Genomic DNA, 21,382 nt, shown 5'->3' with positions numbered 1-21,382 from the left:
CTGGTGTGCTATAAATATGTAAATATGAATGGGAATATATCTCAGAGATATTTTACCCGTAATAATTTTTAGGGGTGCCAACAATTATGGACGTGTTTTGGAGGAGAAAAAAAAATCATAATGCGATTTTTCCACACATTCATCAGTTGTACTTCAATGAAAGGTTTTATTTATTTTTTAACCAAAGATCAAAAGGACAAACAATACAGATTTATTTTCACAGCCTTATTTTGATCATATTTATCAATGGTGCCAATAAATCTGCCCACGACGGTATAGGGTGAATTTATGTTGATGACAATGGACAATTTGGGACAACGGCATACAGTATATTTTAAATTGTGTCTTCATAATTTAACATATCAACAAGTTGATGATATTTAGGTCAAACTGAAGATTGAATGTCAAACCTCACTGGTCAGACAAACCTGAAGCCTCAGGAGGAGCGTTGGAGCATGACATCAGCTCAACACGTTACTCATCATGTGACGGTGAAGCGTGAACGTGAAGTCAGGAGTTTCCCGGAGAGCCGAGCTCTCGGATCCAGACGTGATCAGCTGTGACTGATGATGACGAACACGTCAAACACAACAGAACGACGGAACCAGACCCAGAACACACACGAGATCTTCTCTTCAACATCTCAGATGTTTCTCCAAGAGACACTGAGAGTGTCTTGCTTATCTCAGATGTTTCTCCTGAGATCAAGACCTCAGTAATCTCCTAATCTGACTCATTTACACACCGCAAAATAATGAAATTCAAGACATGTGGAGCTACAAATTTTAAAAAAAAATTATAAGAAATGATATTTGAAATGAAATGAAATTTCAAGTTTTCACAATGAAAACCATTAAGATAGTTTTGTATTAAGACATTAATTTTATGATATTGTAGTATAATGTGTTCATTTATTAGTTTAATTGTAAATATATTTTCATTAATTATTAAAAATGATCAGTGTAATGTGTCTGGTCTCTTATTTTTATTTTTCAAATTAATAATGAATAATAAAAAGCAAAATAATAATTAAAGAAAATTTTTTTTTTCAAATTGTTATATATTAATTAAAAAAAATTATACAAATAGCATAAATCAAATGCAAAAAAAATATATTATTTTGCATTACAGAGATAAGATAATACAGTGATTTAGGGCATAAATATAGGGCATATATTTTCTTATTCAAAGTACACTTTCTTATTTTTCCTTTGGTCCTGAAGTGAAATATGAGTGGGACATTTTCTTGACACATTTAACAACAACCAAAATCATTCAGCCATTTGTGATCACGTATGATGTGACACGACATGAAAGGTAGAGGTAGAGAATGAGAGAGAGAGAGAGAGAGAGAGAGAGAGAGAGAGAGAGAGAGAGAGAGAGAGAGAGAGAGAGAGAGAGAGAGAGAGAGAGAGAGAGAGAGAGAGAGAGGAACAGAGAGAGAAAACACCAATGTTGTGGCTGTGAGAGACACTCTCTCTCTCTCTCTCTCTCTCTCTCTCTCTCTCTCTCTCTCTCTCTCTCTCTCTCTTTCTCTCTGTTCTCTCTCTCTCTCTCTCTCTCTCTCTCTCTCTCTCTCTCTCTCCACATCGACTCGTTCATGATTTCTGTGTTTAACTCTGGCTCTGTAAGGATGAACTCTGGACGTCAGGAAACCTGCTGTGAAAACCCCATGAACTGAAGAAACACTTGATCCAGGAATTAAACACACCGGATCGTCATGGATCTGTCATTTATGGCTGCGCAGGTACGAGATGTTTGACATTATGCTTCATCTGCACATCAACATGTTCACTTTGAAACGGAGCAGTGAGAGTTTAGAGCTCTGATGATTCCTGATCTCATGACAGCGTCTTCATGTCTTTATGTGCAGATTAACCACTCGTTTACTTTACTGGCGTATTCTCTCTCTGTGTGTGTGTGTGTGTGTGTGTGTGTGTGTGTGTGTGTGTGTGTGTGTGTGTGTGTGTTGTGAGTAAATGTAAGAGACATTGTCAAGACGATCTGCTGAAGTTCATCTGAGCGTCAGAATGAGGAAGAAAATTTGATTTAAAAATAATATCAAAATGGGGGAAAAAATCTAAAAGAATATGTAATTATAAATTATAAATATAAACAATACATAAATATAAATACATACAATATTTTTTTCTGGGTCAGAGTATCACAGTCTTCCTCACTGAAATGAACAAGTGAACAGTTGAACCAATTCTGTATTTGAACTCACTTTGCAAACACAATTTATGTCTTATTTGATGAACTTAAAGTTAAAAGTGATTTTCCACGTCCGTCACCGTGAAGACAGAGCGTGTGAACGAGTGAACGCTAGAAGAGAAATGCTCATTTTCAGACACTTCAGGCGTTTGGACTAAAAGAGAGATGTGAGATTGACCGTCAGACGCGGTTAAACAAATGCACCTATAGTTCTCCCGATGACTTTATGAATGAGACGATAACACCGGAGTGATTGCAGACGAGCGTGACACACTCCATTACCCCACTGGAGGGAAAATCACTCATGAATCGAACGCAGTGATAAACGTGATATTGTTCACAAACTCTTTGAGACGTACAGAAATAAACTCGACTCCCATGAGGCAGTTCAGCAACACGAGCGGACAGCAGGTGCTGAGTAATCACAGCTCTCTAACACCATCAGTCAGAGTGTGTCTCGCAGCGCCAGCGCTCACGTTTCACGCAGCGCGAGTGAATCTTGGTGTCAGTTCGGCCCCGGCGGGCACCAGCGGGGCATCAGCAGGGCATCAGCGGGGCATCAGCGGGGCATCAGCGGGCATCAGCGTGGCACCAGTGACCCTCAGTGTCACTGCGCTTGTTTACCACCTCCAGCACCAGCGGCACACAACACACAACACAAGCACTGTTCCACACTTTAATCAGAAAGTGCATGTGCTAAACAACAACATGAGGGAATGAATGCATAGGAGCAGGATTTTCAACAAAAAGAAAATGCAATTTCAGTCTTTCTCCTAAAAAGTGGCATGTTTAATTCAGTGCGTTACTTGCCATTTCTTTGTAATTATTTGGGAAATTTAAAAAGCAATTTCTTAGAAAAGTGTTATTTTAGTTTTTATTACTATTTTGAATCAGGTTTTATTTTTATATTTTCAGTTTTATTCTAATTGTTTTTGTTGTTTTTTTGTCATTTTTATTAGTATTAGAATTAGTTATTTAAAGTAAAAAAAAAAAATCAGTTTTAATTTTTATTTTTATTTTTATTTCCAGTTAGTATTTTAATGCTTCAACTTAAACTTATTACATTTATTTAGGTTAAAACAAATCAGTTTTAATTTTAATTTATTTTTAGTTAGCAATTTTAGTGATTCAACTAGAAATTATTACATTTATTTAGGTTAAATTTATTTATATTTCACCTTTAATTGTATATCTATTTATTCATTTATTGTATCTATTTATTTATTTCCAGTTAGTAAGTTTAGTGCTTCACCTTAAAATTATTGAATTTATTTAGGTTAAATTTACTTTTCACTTATTTCATTTATGTATAGGTTAAACATATTCATTTTAGTGCTTCAACTGACATCTGAAATATATGGACACTTATAAATATGTCTATATTTTCAAAACTACAATTTTATTTTTGCATTTCAAAATAAAAATAACTTTCTTTTTGTCAAATGTTTCAATTGCAGAGTGTGTTCATGCTTCCAAATGAGTAAATTATCTAATGCAATGGCATTCATACATTATTAATTCGCCTTGCGGTCACTGTACAGTGTACAGTAATGTAGGGGTCATGTAAACTGATGCATTTCATGCTGTCAAGATTATTTATGAGTTGACCATGAATCCAGCGGCTGAAAAATGAGAACGGAGTGCCATGAGAACAGGAGTTGCTTGCTTTAGTAATTTATGAATTGTATTTCAGTGGCGTGATGTTTGGAGACTGTTGACTTCGAGCTAAAAGCACCTGAGGTTTGATTCTACATCTCATTTTACACCGTCCACATTCATTGCATAAGCACTCAAGGCCTCATTTATACTTTATCTGGCTAGAAGCTCGTATCACAAACACTACATTAACATATGAAATGTAAATACCATGGTTAATACATTTTTAAAAAGATTTTAAAAATCAGTATCACATCTCTATTATTTTAAGTTTATTACGGTAAACTTAGACATTTTTAAGACCAATAAAGTAAATTTAAGGAATAAACAGAATGAAAACACAATATATTACATCAATAAGTTATATAAATGTAAACGTCTAGTTGTATGAGCAACACTTCAGAGTTTGAAAATACAACTTCCAACAGATATCCATTACTTTTTCATTCATTTTACAAAAAAAAAAAAAGTAGCTTGAATACCTTCCATCCACTAGAATATTGAAATAACTATTTTATCATTTATAATTTACTGTTCCTTCTGAACATACTGCTCAAAAGTGCTGTTTTTCCTCAGTATTTCTGTCTTGTTTTTCCATTACAAATGTCTAAAGATTCTTAAATCAAAATATATTTACTGGAGATGCAAAATTACATGACATATAAAGTCTTGTTCTCAAATTAGATATTTGTTCTGGAAAATAATTGCAATGCAATTCAGCATGCAACATTTAATGACAAAACTTCAATAATGCCATACGATTTTCTGCTCTGATTTAAGACCTTAATTTGTGTAAGGGGCGAATTAAGACTTTTTAAACCCTGTTTATAATGTTTACTGTTTATATTATAAAAAGTTTTTTTATTTTTTTATTTATGATATTATTTTTATGAAAATTAAGCATATTTACACCTAAATTCTCATTAATGTAATGCAAAATATATATATATATATATATATATATATATATATATATATATATATATATATTAAATCTTTATCATGATAGTATTTGTCTTACTACATTTACTATATGCTAATTTTTAACTTTTTTAAAAAACAGTCACAAATGAGTCAATAGTTGTCATACAGTAAGAGTTTAGAGCTATAAAATGAATTCGGAGAGCAGCTCAGATCCTGTAATGAGGAATATTCGAGCTCATATTGAGAATTTTCTGACTTGAGCACATCTGAGCTTTGAGACGTTACTGAGATCTCATCTGAGAAGCGGTAAATTGAGCGGTAAATTACCTGCGCACTAACACCTGTAAAAGCATCCCATAATGACAAACTGAAGGAAATGGAGTCATTATAGGCCAGCAGGAAATGGAGTTATTATTCCCATCATATTCCTCTCCTCTGATTCATACGATTGTGGAGTTAATAGAATCAGCGAGAGCTCTGTCGAGTCACGGCGGCGAAACATCACATTCACTGCAGACCTTCCCACAACGCCAGACGCTTTTCATTCACACACATGAATAATGGATAGAACATTCATAGATATGAGCTTCACGGGTTCTTGTTGTCGAGTCGTGTGCCGGTCTACTTCAGGAATCATCTAATCTTTCCTTTTAAGACTGTCCTATTTGGCAGATATTTTTCATTGACCTGCCATAGAGACTCTTTTCACCATCCCATCAATTTCCCAATTGAATAATTAGTTTTTCAGTGGGTTGCATATAATCATGACATTAAAGGGGTGGTATAATGCCCTTTTCACAAGATGTAAAATATATCTATGATGTCCCCAGAGTGTGTGTGTGAAGTTTTAGCGCAAAATACCCCACAGATATTTTTATATAGCAAGTTAAAGTTGTCACTTTTTGAGGGTTTGCAAAAACGCACCGTTTTGTGCCTGGCCCTTTAAATGCAAATGAGCTGCTGCAGAGGGCGGGGTTTCAAGAGCTCCTGTCTGTTAGCAGCTGCTGTTACCTCACGCAGACACACTAAAATGACAGAAACTGTTCTGCCTTTAATGTTAAACGGAGTCAGATAAGGATGGAGAGACTCAAGAAGAAGTGAACATGTAGAATGCAACAGGACGTCTCTGAATGGTTAGTTGATGAATTTATGTTGCTGATGTGGAGTTAACTATCTTCAATTAGGATATTCTGTCATGATAAATCTATAAATTGCTCATATATGAACTGTTGTGAGATGCACACAGAGTGACTTTCTATTGCATGTGAAAAGATGGATGCTAGAGTTTGAGCTGACGCACAAATGTACTCTTATACAACAACTTTTCCTCGGCTCAACATGGACTGCGTGTTCCCGGGGGCGGGGTTTATGTAAATTCTAGGGTTAGTGATGTCACTAACCCGAGAGGAATGTCGTGTAGTCCCAACCAGCCGTTTGTTGTAGTCCTTTTCTTTAAAAGCAAATATCTCCCTTTGCTTTGAACTTTGAGCGTTGTAACTTTGCAGATGTTGTTTATGCTCAAACAGCAACATTACACACTAACTAAAGTTAGAAAAGTGAAATCACACTCAACCACCCCTTTAAAATATTACGTGAGTCAAATCGAAAATCTCAAGCACTTGTGATGCATTTAATGCTTTTCTATCAATTTTGAGCCAGTTAACTTCAACTTATCCTCCATTTTCACTGATGATGCACAGGATATCAAATATGAATTCTTGAAAACATAAGCATATTAAACAAGCACGACTATCAGAACTGATCTCTGCCATATTCGAAGGATAAACCACATCTGCATGAAGCTCTGAAACTGATCTTATTCCCTGGAAGAGTTCCTGATGCTTCACAGATGTGTCGCATGGCCTCTGTCTGACTGAGCTGATGTGATTTTCAAGAAAATATCACTTTTACCCTCAAACCTCGTTTCCTCTTGTAGTGGAAGTCGGTCATGTTGTGGCTTGAGGTCTGTTTCCATCTCTTCCACTTCCCCGCTCTAGTCTCCTGTCACAAACATCACAACGCCTCACTGGAGATCCTGCTGTTGATCAAGTGAGGTTGAAAACTACACCTTCTGCAAACGAAAATGCCGTAATAATGGCTTTTCAATCACAGATGATGAAAAAGATGACCCTAAAGTGCTCTTATTTTCCCCGAAGAGAAAAAAGCACAACGTTTTATCAACTTTCCTGAACTCCCTGAAACGCCTCCATTGTAGTCTTGAGTTTCTTCCCGGGAACGAACACGTCACAATATTCCTCATTATAATAATTCCTAAGCAGAATAAAGGGGCGGGGCCTGGTTGAGTTAGTTAGTAGTGTGTTAAACTGGCGGTTATGGTAAGGGGCGGGACATTTCCCAAACACACTCGAAGCGCTCGACCGATCACAACACACTGATCCAGCCGACCAATCAGAGCACAGTGTGCTTTTCAGAAGGAGGGGCTTCATAGAGACAGGAACTAAACAGAGCGTTACTGACAGACTGGGAAGAGAGGAGCCGCAACAATGGAGATTATGAGGAAAATAATTAACATTCAAGCAGGAAAACCTGTTCTGATAGAGCTCAAAAACATAAAGGGCCCTATCTTACACCCGGCGCAATGCAGCGCCAAGCGCGACGCAAGTGTTTTTTGCTAGTTTCAGCCTGACGCAGTTATCATTTTCACGTCCTGCGCCACGTTGTTTAAATAGCAAATGCATTTGCACCCATCTGTGCACCCATGGGCTGCTGGTCTGAGAACCAGATGTGTGTTGAGGCGCATTGTTGGCGCGTTGATATTTTGTTATTTAAAGAGCGCGTTAGTAATGTGCGCCTATAGGCGGGTCCACAACGCGCGCACACTCTGCTTATTACACACACAGGGACGCACAGCAGCACACAAACATGACAAATATTTAAAATAAAAGGATTACAATGTAAAATATGAATATTGTGTGCATAAAGATATGGTTGAATCCGGCTTGTCCCGTAGATGGTCTGCTTGAGCACTTTTACCTCACGCACGAGCAGATCCGTTTGCGCTCTGGAGACGCGTTCGGTCTTTCCACTATCAAATTCTGTCATGTAAATAACTAATCTGCCAAGGCGCGAGCGCAACTGGCATTTAAAGGGAATGGGAGAAGAGACTCTGATTGGTTTAGCGCACATAAAGCCCAAAACACACCCATTACTCATTAAGAGAATAGGAACAACCCTTTTAGACCATGCGCCGGGAGCGCCGACCATTTTTCCCGTCGTTAAACTAGCAAAAGTGGATTCGACACGACCTAAGTGCACTTGCGCCCTGTGCTTAAGACCATTCGCTTAGATCGTTAAAATAGGGCCCTAAGACTTAAAAGGGCATAATAGGTCCTCTTTATGCTAGTATTCTATCAGCCGTAGTGTTATACGCTCTTACATGTCACTACATGTTCTGTCCAGGTCTCGCTGCCCTGAAATGACCGTTCCCCCTGAAACAAAGGCTCAGTCGTATCTGAGCACGACACTGGGACTCAGTTTTAGAGTGTGTGTGTTCACTAAGAGCTCATGCAGGAGAACACGACACCTGCTCAGGGCTTTCCATCACATCCCTGTCTACTTCTTTACGCCACAGGCTAATGTTCTCCTGAAAGTCACAGCAGCGTCTTGGTCAAAACACATTAGAGAGGATAACAGGTTTGAGGTTTAAACTCATATACATGAGGCAGAACTAATATACATACTCCTTAAGTAAAGTCATGATGCAACATATACAGTGGCCACTTGAGTCACTCTTAAACACTTTCTTTGATATATTTTTCTAATACATTCAGACATTAAATGTGACTTCAGTGTCCACATACTTTTCGGGGCTGCTGTATTTTCCACTCGAGTAATTCAGTACAAAAGTAGGTCAATTATATTGGAAAAGCTCATTAGCATGATGGAGAGCTGAATGGTGTGTGGATTTAATTCACATTAAGAGCTGAATAGTGACGGCACCTCTGAAATAAATGCATTTTTCATTCAGCTGTAATGAGGCTTTTGTTCAAAGCTCTTTCCACTGCCGTTTGTCCTTCGTGTGCAAGTTACATTTCTATTCCAGCTTAAATATTGAAATTACATTATAAAACTCTGAGTGGGTGTGTTTTATAAAGAACAGGTTTTAATGTTGAATCTCCATCTCTGTCTTACAATTGTGCATGAATAAAATATTGTTAGTTTTATTAATAATGCATGCTTAAAAAGAAAACACATTAGTTTGTAATTCGCACAACTTTTTTTAATGCTTTTAGTTAACAATAATTAACTGTTCCTATGAAATACACAAATTCATAGTAATTTGCATATAAATATAAGCTTCAGACAGTCACATTTCCATACAAATACATATAAAATACACATAAATACTTGTTGATTTTTCTCAAGTACTACTCACAACTTTCTTAAGGGTTAGTTCATCCATAAATAAACATTCTGTCATAATTTATTCACCTTCGAATAATTTATTATTTACACATTTTAACCTTACCAGCTACCGTCCTTCACGAGCAAAGCGATAGTGGTTTGGATTTATTTACTCATGCATTTATTGATCGTCTGGTAGAATCAATAAAGTACAGACAGTGCCGTGAGCAGCGAGGTGAACGTTCACGTCCACTGTGAGGTGTAAACACAGAAGCGCCTCAACATTAACATGAGACAAATGAGCAGAGTTGGTGTATGGCTCATCAAAACTACACTTCTACAGTCTGACCTTTCAAAATAACAGTGCTTTATCACCAGCGCTGCTTCTGAAACTATTTTTCCCATTCATTTGTCCTATGGACAATTGCAAATTAGCAGTTTTGCTATAACACTATAAAAACAATGTATCTGGTTTGTCCAATGCTGTTGTTTTGTCCATATCAAATAAATAAATAAATAAATAATTTAAAAAAAAGCTTTTTTTATTTATTTTTTTAAAGCATTTAAAACAATGAACCAAACCAACCAGCTACAAGGTGAATCACAACATTACAAACTTGATTTAAAGGCACACTATGCAAGATTTGTACCTTAATATAACAGCTTCGAAATCATTTTGATGGTAAACGAACTCGTAGTAGAGCGAATCATCCCGATAACAAAGCAGGGGAGGGACGTCGTTGGCAAAAACAGCATTGCAGGTTTGAGAGGTGGCGCCCCGACAAATCTCGCGAGAATCACGACTTGCTTTACGGCACGAGGTCACATACATCTACAACATATGAAGCAGCCTCTATGGAAGACACTAGCACGCATTTCAGACGTGAATCATGGCAGAGTCGACGAAGAAAACGAAGAAAGCGCAGTCGGAAGAGTGCAGAGACGGCTCTGCGTGAGTGCTATTTACAACAGTAACGTTAAATACAAGTACTCTACAGCGACTCTAGGGGGCGCTGTTTGAGAAAAATGGAAACTGCATAGTGTGGCTTTAAAACACAAAAGTATTTGAAAATCTGACAAAAAAAAAACAAGACTGTGTGCTCAACAGCATTAATGAGGGAAAGACCCATGAAGCATTAAAAATTACTAAATTTGTTGGTATAGAAACTATATTTTAAGTTTCTTGCAAAATATGCAGACAGACAGCTCTTTATGAGAGATTTCCTTGCCACCACTCTGATTGGTGGAATTTTCTGTAGTGCATCATGGGTAATGTAGTTTTCACCAGGAATTCCTCTGTTAAACAGGAATATAAAATATATATATATATAATTCAAATAGACGGCTTTAACAAAGGCAAATACCATCGATTAACAACCTCAGTAAGGCTGTCTTTGAAGGTTTTTAAGTTATCGACTGCTGCACTCTATAGTATTGTGAGGTTTTAAGTTACATTTAATATTGACTTGCTTAGCAAATGAAATGAATATTACTTTTCAAAAATGCATTTAAATTTTGAAGCACATGGCGTAGTTACAGCTATCTACCAGCAGGAGACATAATAACCAGTCAAACCTTCTCTCTCTATGAAGCACCTGTGGTTATTACGTGTGTGGTATTTATATGGCCAAGGTGGAAAGGCTTTTACATTTACATTTATGTTTATGCATTTGGCAGACGCTTTTATCCAAAGCGACTTACATTGCATTCAAGGAACACATTTACATTTGATCAAATCTTGCTTTCTCAGAAGCATCATACTGTACGTACCGTAGAAATGGGAAAGAAGCCTTTTATCACTCCAGCAACCTGTGCGGTTGGGCTTTGATTGTCTCAACCAATAAATCACTCTAACTTCTCTCTTCCTAAATGTTTATGGCACATTAATTAAGCCCAGTTCCCTCTGCAGGCCTCGCGTGCGTGTGTGTGAAAACACACTCGAGGCCACAGACACGCTTCTCATGTGCAACAGTTGTCATGAGACAGTTCTCCCTAACGGTGTCATTCAAAACAGACATGAAGATGCTCTGGGAAACATTGTCTGACAGAACAACTACATTCTGCTCAAATTTTAACATTTTCATGTTGATGTGCTTTGATGGTTCAACACATGAAGAGTTCAGATGCAAAAGCCTCTAAATGCCATATGAAATTTTCTTATAGAATGATCATTTTTATCAAGCTCGTATATTTAAAATCAATAATTTCACTTAAATGGCAATGAAGATTACCTATTAATTGTCATTTAAGTGAAATTACTGAACTTAAATACACAAGCTTGATAAAAATGATCATTCTATAAGTAAATTTCAGATGGCATTTAGAGGCTTTTGCATCTGAACTCTTCACATGGTTTTACTCCTCAGCGTCAGGCTGTTTAATATGGAAGCTTGTTTCCGCCACAGAATAAAAAATAAAAAAGATAATTGCGATTTTTTTTTTTTTTTTTTTTTTTACCTCACAAGTTTACGACTCACTTTACAATTGCAAGTTATAAAGTCAGAATTGCATGCTATAAAGTTGCAATTGTGAGAAATAGTCAGAATTGCAAGATTTAAACTCAATTGTGAGATAAAATGTCGCAATTTAATTATCTGCCACAGCCAGAAACCAGCTTCCATAGTATAAATATATTCCTCACATGCAATACATAAACAAAATTACAAACCCAACAATAGCCGCATTTCCATTACCCTTCAAATTGCGCAAATTGAAATTGCGAATTGAAAATACGCCCAATGGAAACACGTCATTTTCGCAAAAACTCCCATTTATCGCAAAAAAGTTTTCCCGCTTGCATGAGGAGGTTTTTCAGGCAATTCGAAAAAGAAATATTTAGCAAAACTGCAATGGAAACAGTTCTTGCGCATTTACAGGTCAGGTGACGTAGATGATGCGGTGTGATTGGACAGAATACGAGACAGAGCTCTTTATTAAATTCATAAAAGACAAAAGAATGACAGAAATATGTGATATATATAAACTTAACAACGTCCGTTGCAATGATTTTTGGAATGACTTATCGCGAGAGCAAAAAATGACATTTTAGTCGCATAACATCAGTTAATGGAAACGCCGTCATTTCGCAATAGTTTTTTATCGATATTTAGAAAAAAATCGCTAAAGTTTTGCGGAAATCTTTAATGGAAACGCGCCTAATGCTATTTGTGGTGTTTGCTAAGGCAAGTATCACCATCAATAAATAATGATTGCATTTAATAGCCACAGAATAAAACATTTTACAAGATAATTGTGACTTTTTATCTCACAATTGAGTTTAAATCTTGCAATTCTGACTTTATAACTCGCAATTGCGACTTTATATCATGCAATTCTGAGATGTAAACTCGCAAATGTGAGAAAAAAAGTCAGAATTGTGAGGTAATAAATCACAATTACCAAGGTTTAGTGATATGATCAAAGTAAAGATGGATCCTATGCTAAATTCCTCTGCAGATACCGATAACCGATCATTCAGAATGATATCTACCGATAGTTTGATTTTCTTAAAGAATAAAAACTCTGTTAAAAAATAACGCTGTAAACTATACTATAATATTAGAGGTTAAAATGAACACTAAAACAGAGCTATTATATTCGACTGGTGTTTAGTTTGAGATATAAAAATGACTCAAATAAATGTTTTTCCATCCCATTTTGATTGACAGGATCTAATCAGGCCTGATCATTGGTTGTTTTTAAACAATCAGCCGATGGTGAAAATAATTGCTTTTATTGGCCGATACCGATTATTGGCCGATATATCGATGCATCTCTAGATCAAACTTCAGCAAAACAGGTGAAAAAATCATATTCCTTGCATTAAAGGAATGCCCTCATAGGAACACCCTAGCAACTGCATAGCAACCACCCAAGCAACCGCAGTCACCCAACATAGTTGAAAAATCTACGTAAAAACCTAGTTGAAAACCTTACGCATACCTTAAAAAAAAAGTTATTGATTTAGTTTATTAATATTTATAGCAGCTCTGGATAAAACAGTGATGTCATCGTCCAGCTCAGTTCAGGTCTCATGTAAAGCGTGACATTGCTCAACTCTCTGTCTTTCAGCTTCCGATGATGAGCGGCGCTTTCATGGATGCGTCTCCGGTGAACGACTGCAGCACCGAGCACTCGCTCTTCAACTCGACCGCGAGTGTGAACGCAGCGCCGGCGCCCTCCGCGCCGACACCACAGGAGGAGCAGCGCGTGTCCAGCGACGCCGTCTGGCTCTGGATCGCCATCATCGCCACCATCGGCAACATCGTAGTGGTTGGAGTCGTTTATGCTTTTACCTTCTAAGGATCAACAGAAGACTTTTTGTTTTCTTTCTCTCCACCATCCGGAGACCTGCAGCCTCACATGCACGTGTGGGACGAACAGTAGCGGCCTTCGCTATGTTTAACTCGTTTCACTTGAAACGGGACTCACAACTGAAGGGAAAAAAGCCTCGTCCCCCGCAGCGCACACACACCAGGGTCTGAAATTAACGTGGGATTAGAGCAAAAATGCCACCAAAGTTCATTAAAATTAGAGATGCACGATATATCGGCCACCATATCGGTATCGGCTGATATCGGTTAATTTTTTATGTTATCGTTATCGGCCCCATAAGAACATTTGGCTGATATATTAAAGCCGATAAATAATGGATTATGTCCTTCAGCTGAGACACTTCAGATGTGCACTGTTCATCATGATGATTATGAATTGCTTGAAATATGATTGGAATCACTTCAAAAAAGGAAAATACAGTAAAGTGCAACATGTGCAACGCAAGTCTGTCATATAGGCTACATAAAAGTATAATGAGAACATCATTATTGTGTGTTTGGGACATGGATTTTAATGGTGAAACTTTTGTTTTTGTAATCAGGCTCTCAAAAATTACATAAAAATGTGGATTTAGATTTATCTGCCAATATATCGGTTATCGGCTTTCAAATATAAAGAATTATCGGTTATCGGTATCGGTCAAAATTTTTATATCAGTGCATCCCTAATAAAAATGAATCCATAAACCAAGATATGGTGAAAAAAAAAAATTCTCCACATAAGTTATTATTTTATAAGCAGTACCAAACAAGCACTTTTTTTATTTTTTATTTTTATTTTTTTTAATATCAGCACGTTTGCAAATGTGATATTGATTTTATACAACAATAAACAAAAAGTGAATAGGCTATTTGGCGACTCAGTGGCTAACTCGTTAAGACAATGATTTGCCGCACCCTACTGGCGGTTTTAGTATCATTTCATTTTAGCTGTAGACTGAATGCTGTTTTTGTTTTCGTTTGTGATTGTAACAATAGTTCTGGTTAAAGAGATAGAATGAGTTTATAAATATGGACTATGAAGAGCAAAATATGAGTTACATTGTAAATATAAAAGAGTAGGGCTGTCAAAATGGCTGAAAAACTAAATTCGAATTTTATACTTAAATATTAGTAATTTCACTTAGGGGGAAACATCTTTTGGCTTGTCTCCTGAGACCAATGAGCATTAAATTGTTTATTCATATGTTTATTCTCCAAATGTTTCTTTGAAATGGGCCTAAAAAAATGCAAAAGGGCGCGTGTGGGGACGAATCAAAGAAGCAAACTCTGCTAGTCAATGAATCGAATGCAGTGAGCGTCATTTTTAAACATTAAAGCAGTGGCATTTCTGTGCAACACCGGTTATTTTAGTCAACCAAAACTAACATAACACTTTAGTTACTTAAAATCAGTGTTAAGTGAAAAAACATCTATAATTTCAGACAATAATTTCATTTTCGCCAGTTTCCAAAGAAAGATTTCTTATTTTAATTTACTTTAACATATATAAAAAAAGTAACACAACCAAATGTGAAATTTTGAAATAGAAAGACTGAAATAGTATTTTCTATTAAAACGTTGACCGAAAATGTGTAACTTTTATTTAATTATTTTGTCTTACAAGGTTTTGTTGGACTTTGTTTATTTGTAAAGCCTGTTTGTATTCATGGTGTAAAATAAATCGGGCTGGAAATGATAGAAAGTCTGTAGAAAGTGGAAGCTCAGTTTGTTGTGTATAGTATTTAAGAGAACCGTCTTTATTTTTCAAAATGAGAGTTGAATGATGCCGTTTCTGTAGTAACCTGAAAAATGCCATTTACTATTAAAATTTTAATAGCTAATATCCTTCAATTTCTCTGTCATCTATTTCCCACTCCAGAAACGATGCACAGATGATTATGTCTACATCAGCGGCGTCTGATGGAGTCAGTGATGATTGCAGACCTCGGCTGGATGAAATATTAACCTGATATCCTCATTATGAGCTCGTATGAATATGATGTTTTTCTTTTTAACAAGCTCTTTTTATACACAACAGTGGCATCTGGATCAATTTGAGCTGTCACTCAAATTACATGATATCACTGTCCACATGCATTATAGATCATTTAGATTAACATAATTTCCAAACCTCCCAGGATGCATCTGTGCTGACAGCTCGTATGTTAAATGAGTCCATAAGTACCAAACTTTACCAGTACAGACCGTCAAACTCCGAGCAAATCCGGTCAGCAAGTTTCTGTGCATAAAACAACATCTAAAACCATCTGTTATCCTTCCCCGTTTAGCTTGAATAATCTAAAACCCTCTTGTATCATCAGTTTGACGATAATGATGACAGTGGTTGATTTGCCATATTGCAACATTTTTTCGTCAGTTGTAGTCGTGAAACTTCTGCTAGAAATAGTACTGAAAAAAGAAACTCTGAATGTGTCCATCACCGTATCTCTAGGTTCATGCATACGGATGATTCATTAAAGCTGTCAGTTTCATGTGCTGATGCTACAAATTCATCTCAGTCCGTTGGGTTTAATTATATCCAGAAAAGTAAAGGAAAACCTGACGAAACAAGACATGAAAACTAACAGCCAACACACACATAAAGAGCTCATTAGAGGAATGAACATGTCAAACTAAACAACAAGAGAGAGAATAAATAAATAAAAAAGAAGAAATGTCTATTTAATGTAATGATGTCTTTTATAATAACCACCTTTAGTCGAGCTTTTGAGAGAAACAAAAGAGAGGTTAGGGTTTCTTACAGAGGCAGAGGTAGGTAAGTAAATAAATAAATCAATAAAAATGAATAATCATTAAAAATGATTAATAAAGTAACTGTACTGTTCAGACAGAAGATCTATGGACTGTTACTTACAACACTTGATGTCATCCAGCAGGTGGCGCTGATGCTTAAAGAATTAACTTTAATCACCATAACCTAAAGTCTGAATGATTGATACTGATCATAACGATTTAAATGATTGACAGTGATAACTATGATAATGGTTAATGATGGAAATAACTATTGCAAACAAATGCTGAATTAAGGTGTAATTTGACTAATAACAGTAATGATGATTTGAAGAAGTAAAAGCACTTCAAGGAACAGTTTATCCAATAGTAATAAAAAATGCCATTAAATATTATTTGTATTATTTTAATATTATTTGTATTATTTTAATATTATTTGTAATGAAATATAATGTCATTATATATTTCTGTCATGTTTTAAACAGAAAACACAATAGAATACGATTAAGGAACAGCATGACATATAAAATAACTCGTGTCGTTTCAAACACGTTTTTCTTACCAGAGAAAATTGAAAAATGTTCATGTGGCTCTTTCTCATATGAAAGTTCACGGTGATCATGACCGTAAAGCCCGAAAGAGGACAAAAACACCATAAAAGCATCATAACAGTGGACCATAAAAGTAATTCACTATATTTCAAGTCTTCTGAAGTCGTATGATGCTTTGAGTGATAAAATGATTCTTTAAAGAGGATCTATTATTCCCTTTTACAAAGTCTTGATTAGTGATCGACCGATATATCGGTCAGCCGATATATCGGGCCGATATTTGCGGGTTTGACGTGTAACGGCATCGGCCGATACGCGGCTGCTGCGTTCGCCGATAGTTTTTTCCCGGCATTATTTACAGACAGGCGTCCGCAGGCAGCTTTGTGTTGCTGGAGACGCTGCACGTGCAGCCCATGCACTGCCCCTCCCACACTAGCTGAGTGCTGGAAGCCTCTTCAAAACAACGTTAAGTTTTAAACTTTCAAAGCATCTTTTAACTGTTTGACTTAGCTGAAATATTGCCATACACTTTGAAAGTGGAAACACGTTGCTCTATATGTGTGTGCAACTATAGCTAAGCAAGTTTGAGGGTCCAAATGGAAAACGCGAATGCCGAATATATGCTTTTCATTGTATTTAGGGAGCAGCAAATAGCTAAGTTTGAGGCTATCCATATGCATACGGCAGCTGTTACAAACACTGGTCATAGGATTAAATAATGCCGACGTTGGTTCGTGATTCCGTGATATTTGTGGGAGTTTTATTCAGCGAGGTGGTCGAACTCAGTCAGAACACTCCCTGAGGTAAAAGAATCGACGCGGTTGCGACACGCATGCGATGCAGCGCGCTCGTTTGTCCCGGCGCTCATATGCCGTGGTGAGATGAAAAGTTGAAAACATTTAAACTTTTCAGAATGCCGCAAGCGCACGCAGGTTATGTGACAAAAAAACAACTGACCTTTCCATGACAACATCGAAAGCTCGGCCGAACAGCTGATCAAAGCTGGACAGGGCAGGTTTTTATTTTTCATCTCCATAAATATATGTGACGTTAGTCGTAAAGGGCTTGAAATAAATTAATCCTTACTTCCTCGTCATCATGAGTAGAGTGCAGTTCATAGTTGCATAGCAACGACAGACGCCACGGGAGTGCAAGCGCTTGTAGAAAGGAGAAAGCGTCGCGGCTGTGCTTACCACACGTTTTTAGACGCGATATGTGAACAGTCCCTAATTCATAATAAACTGAGAATCTATTTGGTTTAAAATCGTTTTTGTTTTGTTTAAAATGGTGATCACAATTACATATATCAGACAACTACACAGAATAACATGTTCCAGTCTATTTATATAAAAAAAAATTGAATCATTAATTCAAACACGTTTAAAACGAATTAATTCAGTCTCATTCATAAATACCTGTTTAATTAATGGATGAAGTTCAATAAATGTTCCTTTTATAAGTTCAATAAATGTTCCTTATTTTAAATTGAGACTTGTAACATTTGTTATCATCATTGTGTCATTTTTATGATGTAAATTGAGTGAGCAAAAGCAGTATCGGCTCCAAATATCGGCCCAAGAAAATCGGCAGCCCGTATCGGTCATCGGCTAAGGCTGATGAAAAAAAATCGGTATCGGCATCGGCACTAAAAAATCCATATCGGTCGATCCCTAGTCTTGATGTTGTTTCAGTCTCTACTAGAACAGGTTTTCCTGCTTGAATGATGATTGTTTTCCTCATATTCTCCATTGTTGCAGCTCCTCTCTTCCCAGTCTGTCAGTAACGCTTTGTTTAGTTCCTGTCTCTATGAAGCCCCTCCTTCTGAAAAGCACACTGTGCTCTGATTGGTCGGCTGGAGTAGTGTGTTGTGATTGGTCGAGCGCTTCGAGTGTGTTTGGGAAATGTCCCGCCCCTTACCATAACCGCCAGTTTAACACACTACTAACTAACTCAACCAGGCCCCGCCCCTTTATTCTGCGTATTAATTATTTAAATCAGAAATATTGTGACGTGTTTGTTCCCGGAAGAAACTCAAAACTACAATGGAGGCGTTTCAGGAGTTCAGAAACACTGACACTGATATAGAGAAGAACTGGAGCTGGTTCATGATCAAACAGCAACATTACACACTAAAGAAAGAGGAACATGGAGAATAGCATGATGGGACCCCTTTAAATATGCAAAACAACCGCACACGGGTTTAGAAAGACATGAGGGTGAACAAATAATGACAGAATCTTCATTTTTGGCCGAGTTTCAATCATGACATTAGAGAGTTTGTTTATGTCCACTTACATAACGGTGAGCTGAGCGTGATGAGTGTGTCTGTGTAAACTGAATTGACATTACAACCATTACAAACTCTTCCGGACGACCATATGCAGATGACCAAATCAGCAGAGGAAAACTGATTACAACATCTGATCCGCTCACACACACAGAAGAGACTCCGTTACTATATGAAGAACTACCATGGTACATGTCCACAACAACTACACACTCTTAAACCCTATTTGGGCAGGATTAACTTTACAAGGGTAGATGGAGTAATGTAATTTTACCACAGGACGTCTGTAATATTAATGGCCAATTCACACGGGCTAAGAGATCTCAGTAAACTAGCAGAAGTGGGAGAGTAACTCGATTTACGTATCGCCATCACTCCTGTCGTCATGTGTGTGTTACGCTGCTTCCTGATATCACGTGCACAAACACATATAACCTATATATATATATATATATATAACACAGTTATGTCCGGTGGAACGATGTATTGATGAACTTCAGATTGGATTGTGTTGGTAATAGGCACTAACGCTAAAAGATGTTTCGTGGCTCTAACAAGTGCTGTCGATCTTCTTCTGATCTGATGGTGTGTGTGAAACACTTGAGTTTTGCCACAGACTCGTTCCAGCGTCTAGAACACAACTGATGCTTTATCAAGCGTCTCCATATTTGAAAAAAACGTGGAAAACTACTTTTAAACAGGAAATGGCAAAATATTTACATACATATTTACAGCGGGTCTATTCACACGGGATTAGTATTTCCTGAGGTCATTTTTCCAGACCGTTTTACTGAAGGTAGAAGTCGCTGTAATCTTTACTGACATTGTCCGACATGATCACTGAGATGCACATTCGGACGGGACTAAAATCACAGAGAAGCTCTGGTAATAATTACTTTACCCCACCTCTCCATGTTACACTAGTCCCGTCCGAATAGGGCTTTAAGCTCTACAGGACTAGTTTAACATGCAGAGGTGGGGTAAAGTAAAGTAAAAAATCATTCAACTCTCGTTTTTTTCAAGTATGGAGACGCTTGATAAAGCATCAGTAGTGTTCTAGACGCTGGAACGAGTCTGTGGCAAAACTCAAGTATTTCACACACACCATCAGATCAGAAGAAGATCGACAGCACTTGTTAGAGGCACGAAACATCTTTTAGCGTTAGTGTCTATTACCAACACAATCCAATCTGAAGTTCATCAATACATCGTTCCACCGGACATAACTGTGTTATATATATAAATATAGGTTATATGTGTTTGCGCACGTGATAAACGATGCGCAAATCGAGTTACTCTCCCACTTCTGCTAGTTTTACTGAGATATCTTATCCAGTGCGAATTGATATCATATTACATTAATATTATTAATATGATACCATTACTATTACAGACGTCCTGTGGTAAAACTGCATTACTCCATCTGCCCTTGTAAAGTGAATCCCGTCCCAATAGGGCTTTAGTTAAATGGTAACCCTACTGAACCCGGATAAAACTTAGAATTAATCTTTTTTACATTGCAAATGTGAGTGCATATAATGCATATAATGCTAAAAAATTAAAATAAATAACATGGTATTACCATCCTACTCTTCCACAAATATTATATATATCATATGTGGTTTTGAAAAACATAGGATTTTAGAACCATAGGTTTTACTTATGCATTACCAAAAATAATAACATAAAAATAAAAGCACCATAGGTTTTGCTTATGCATCACCATGCTACATGCCAACATACCAATACAATTTAAAAAATACACCATAGTAATACCATGGTAGCATGTAACAAAAACAAGGTAATGGGTTGCATAAGTTGGTTAGTTTGAGATGTTCATGAGTGTGCTGTGGAAACTTCTTCTGGAGGTTTGGTTGATTGTGCTGAGGTCTGGAGAGCTGGCAGACTCTTATTGTGTTAGCAGGAGTTCAGCCAGAGACAGACGACATCATAAATCATTACGCTGAAGAAAGCAGCTTCACATCTGACTCCATGCCGTCCAGACATGAGCACGTTCAGCGGTCACACCCATATAATGCATTTCAAACATGTTCCTGGACTTTAAATGTGACTCTGTGGCTTTGAGTGATGGGGAACGTCTCAGAAAACTAAAGCAGATGCAGTTACAGTTTCATTCGTCTGGACAATATTTCAATTCTGAATGCATTTTATTTTTATTTCCTTCCAGTTCCATGGATTATGAAAAGCAGAGCGTCGTCATGAAGAATTAGCATTGTTGCAGCACGGCACCTGTTTGTTAAAGTCCGGTGAAAATCAAGTTTTTAATGTTTATATGTTTATGTGGTGTTTTTAATATG

The 21,382-nt window shown here is 36.9% G+C and overlaps 1 protein-coding gene across 1 annotated transcript; it reads left to right on the top strand.

The window, feature by feature from the left end:
- Positions 1–1,642: 1,642 nt before the first annotated feature.
- LOC309479701 (uncharacterized protein C14orf132) lies at positions 1,643–13,461 on the top strand (the record flags this gene model as incomplete). The annotated part of the gene is made up of 2 exons (XM_082143911.1): positions 1,643–1,747; positions 13,231–13,461. The coding sequence occupies exons 1-2, from the start codon at positions 1,721–1,723 to the stop codon at positions 13,459–13,461; spliced, it is 258 nt and encodes an 85-aa protein (XP_082000037.1). The 5' UTR covers positions 1,643–1,720.
- Positions 13,462–21,382: the final 7,921 nt, after the last annotated feature.

This window comes from Leuciscus leuciscus (assembly GCF_965113295.1).
Source record: "Leuciscus leuciscus genome assembly, chromosome: 17".
NCBI classification, from domain to species: domain Eukaryota; kingdom Metazoa; phylum Chordata; class Actinopteri; order Cypriniformes; family Leuciscidae; genus Leuciscus; species Leuciscus leuciscus.
Note: the sequence above shows the minus strand (reverse complement) of the source record. Positions and strands in the feature narration are given on the sequence as shown.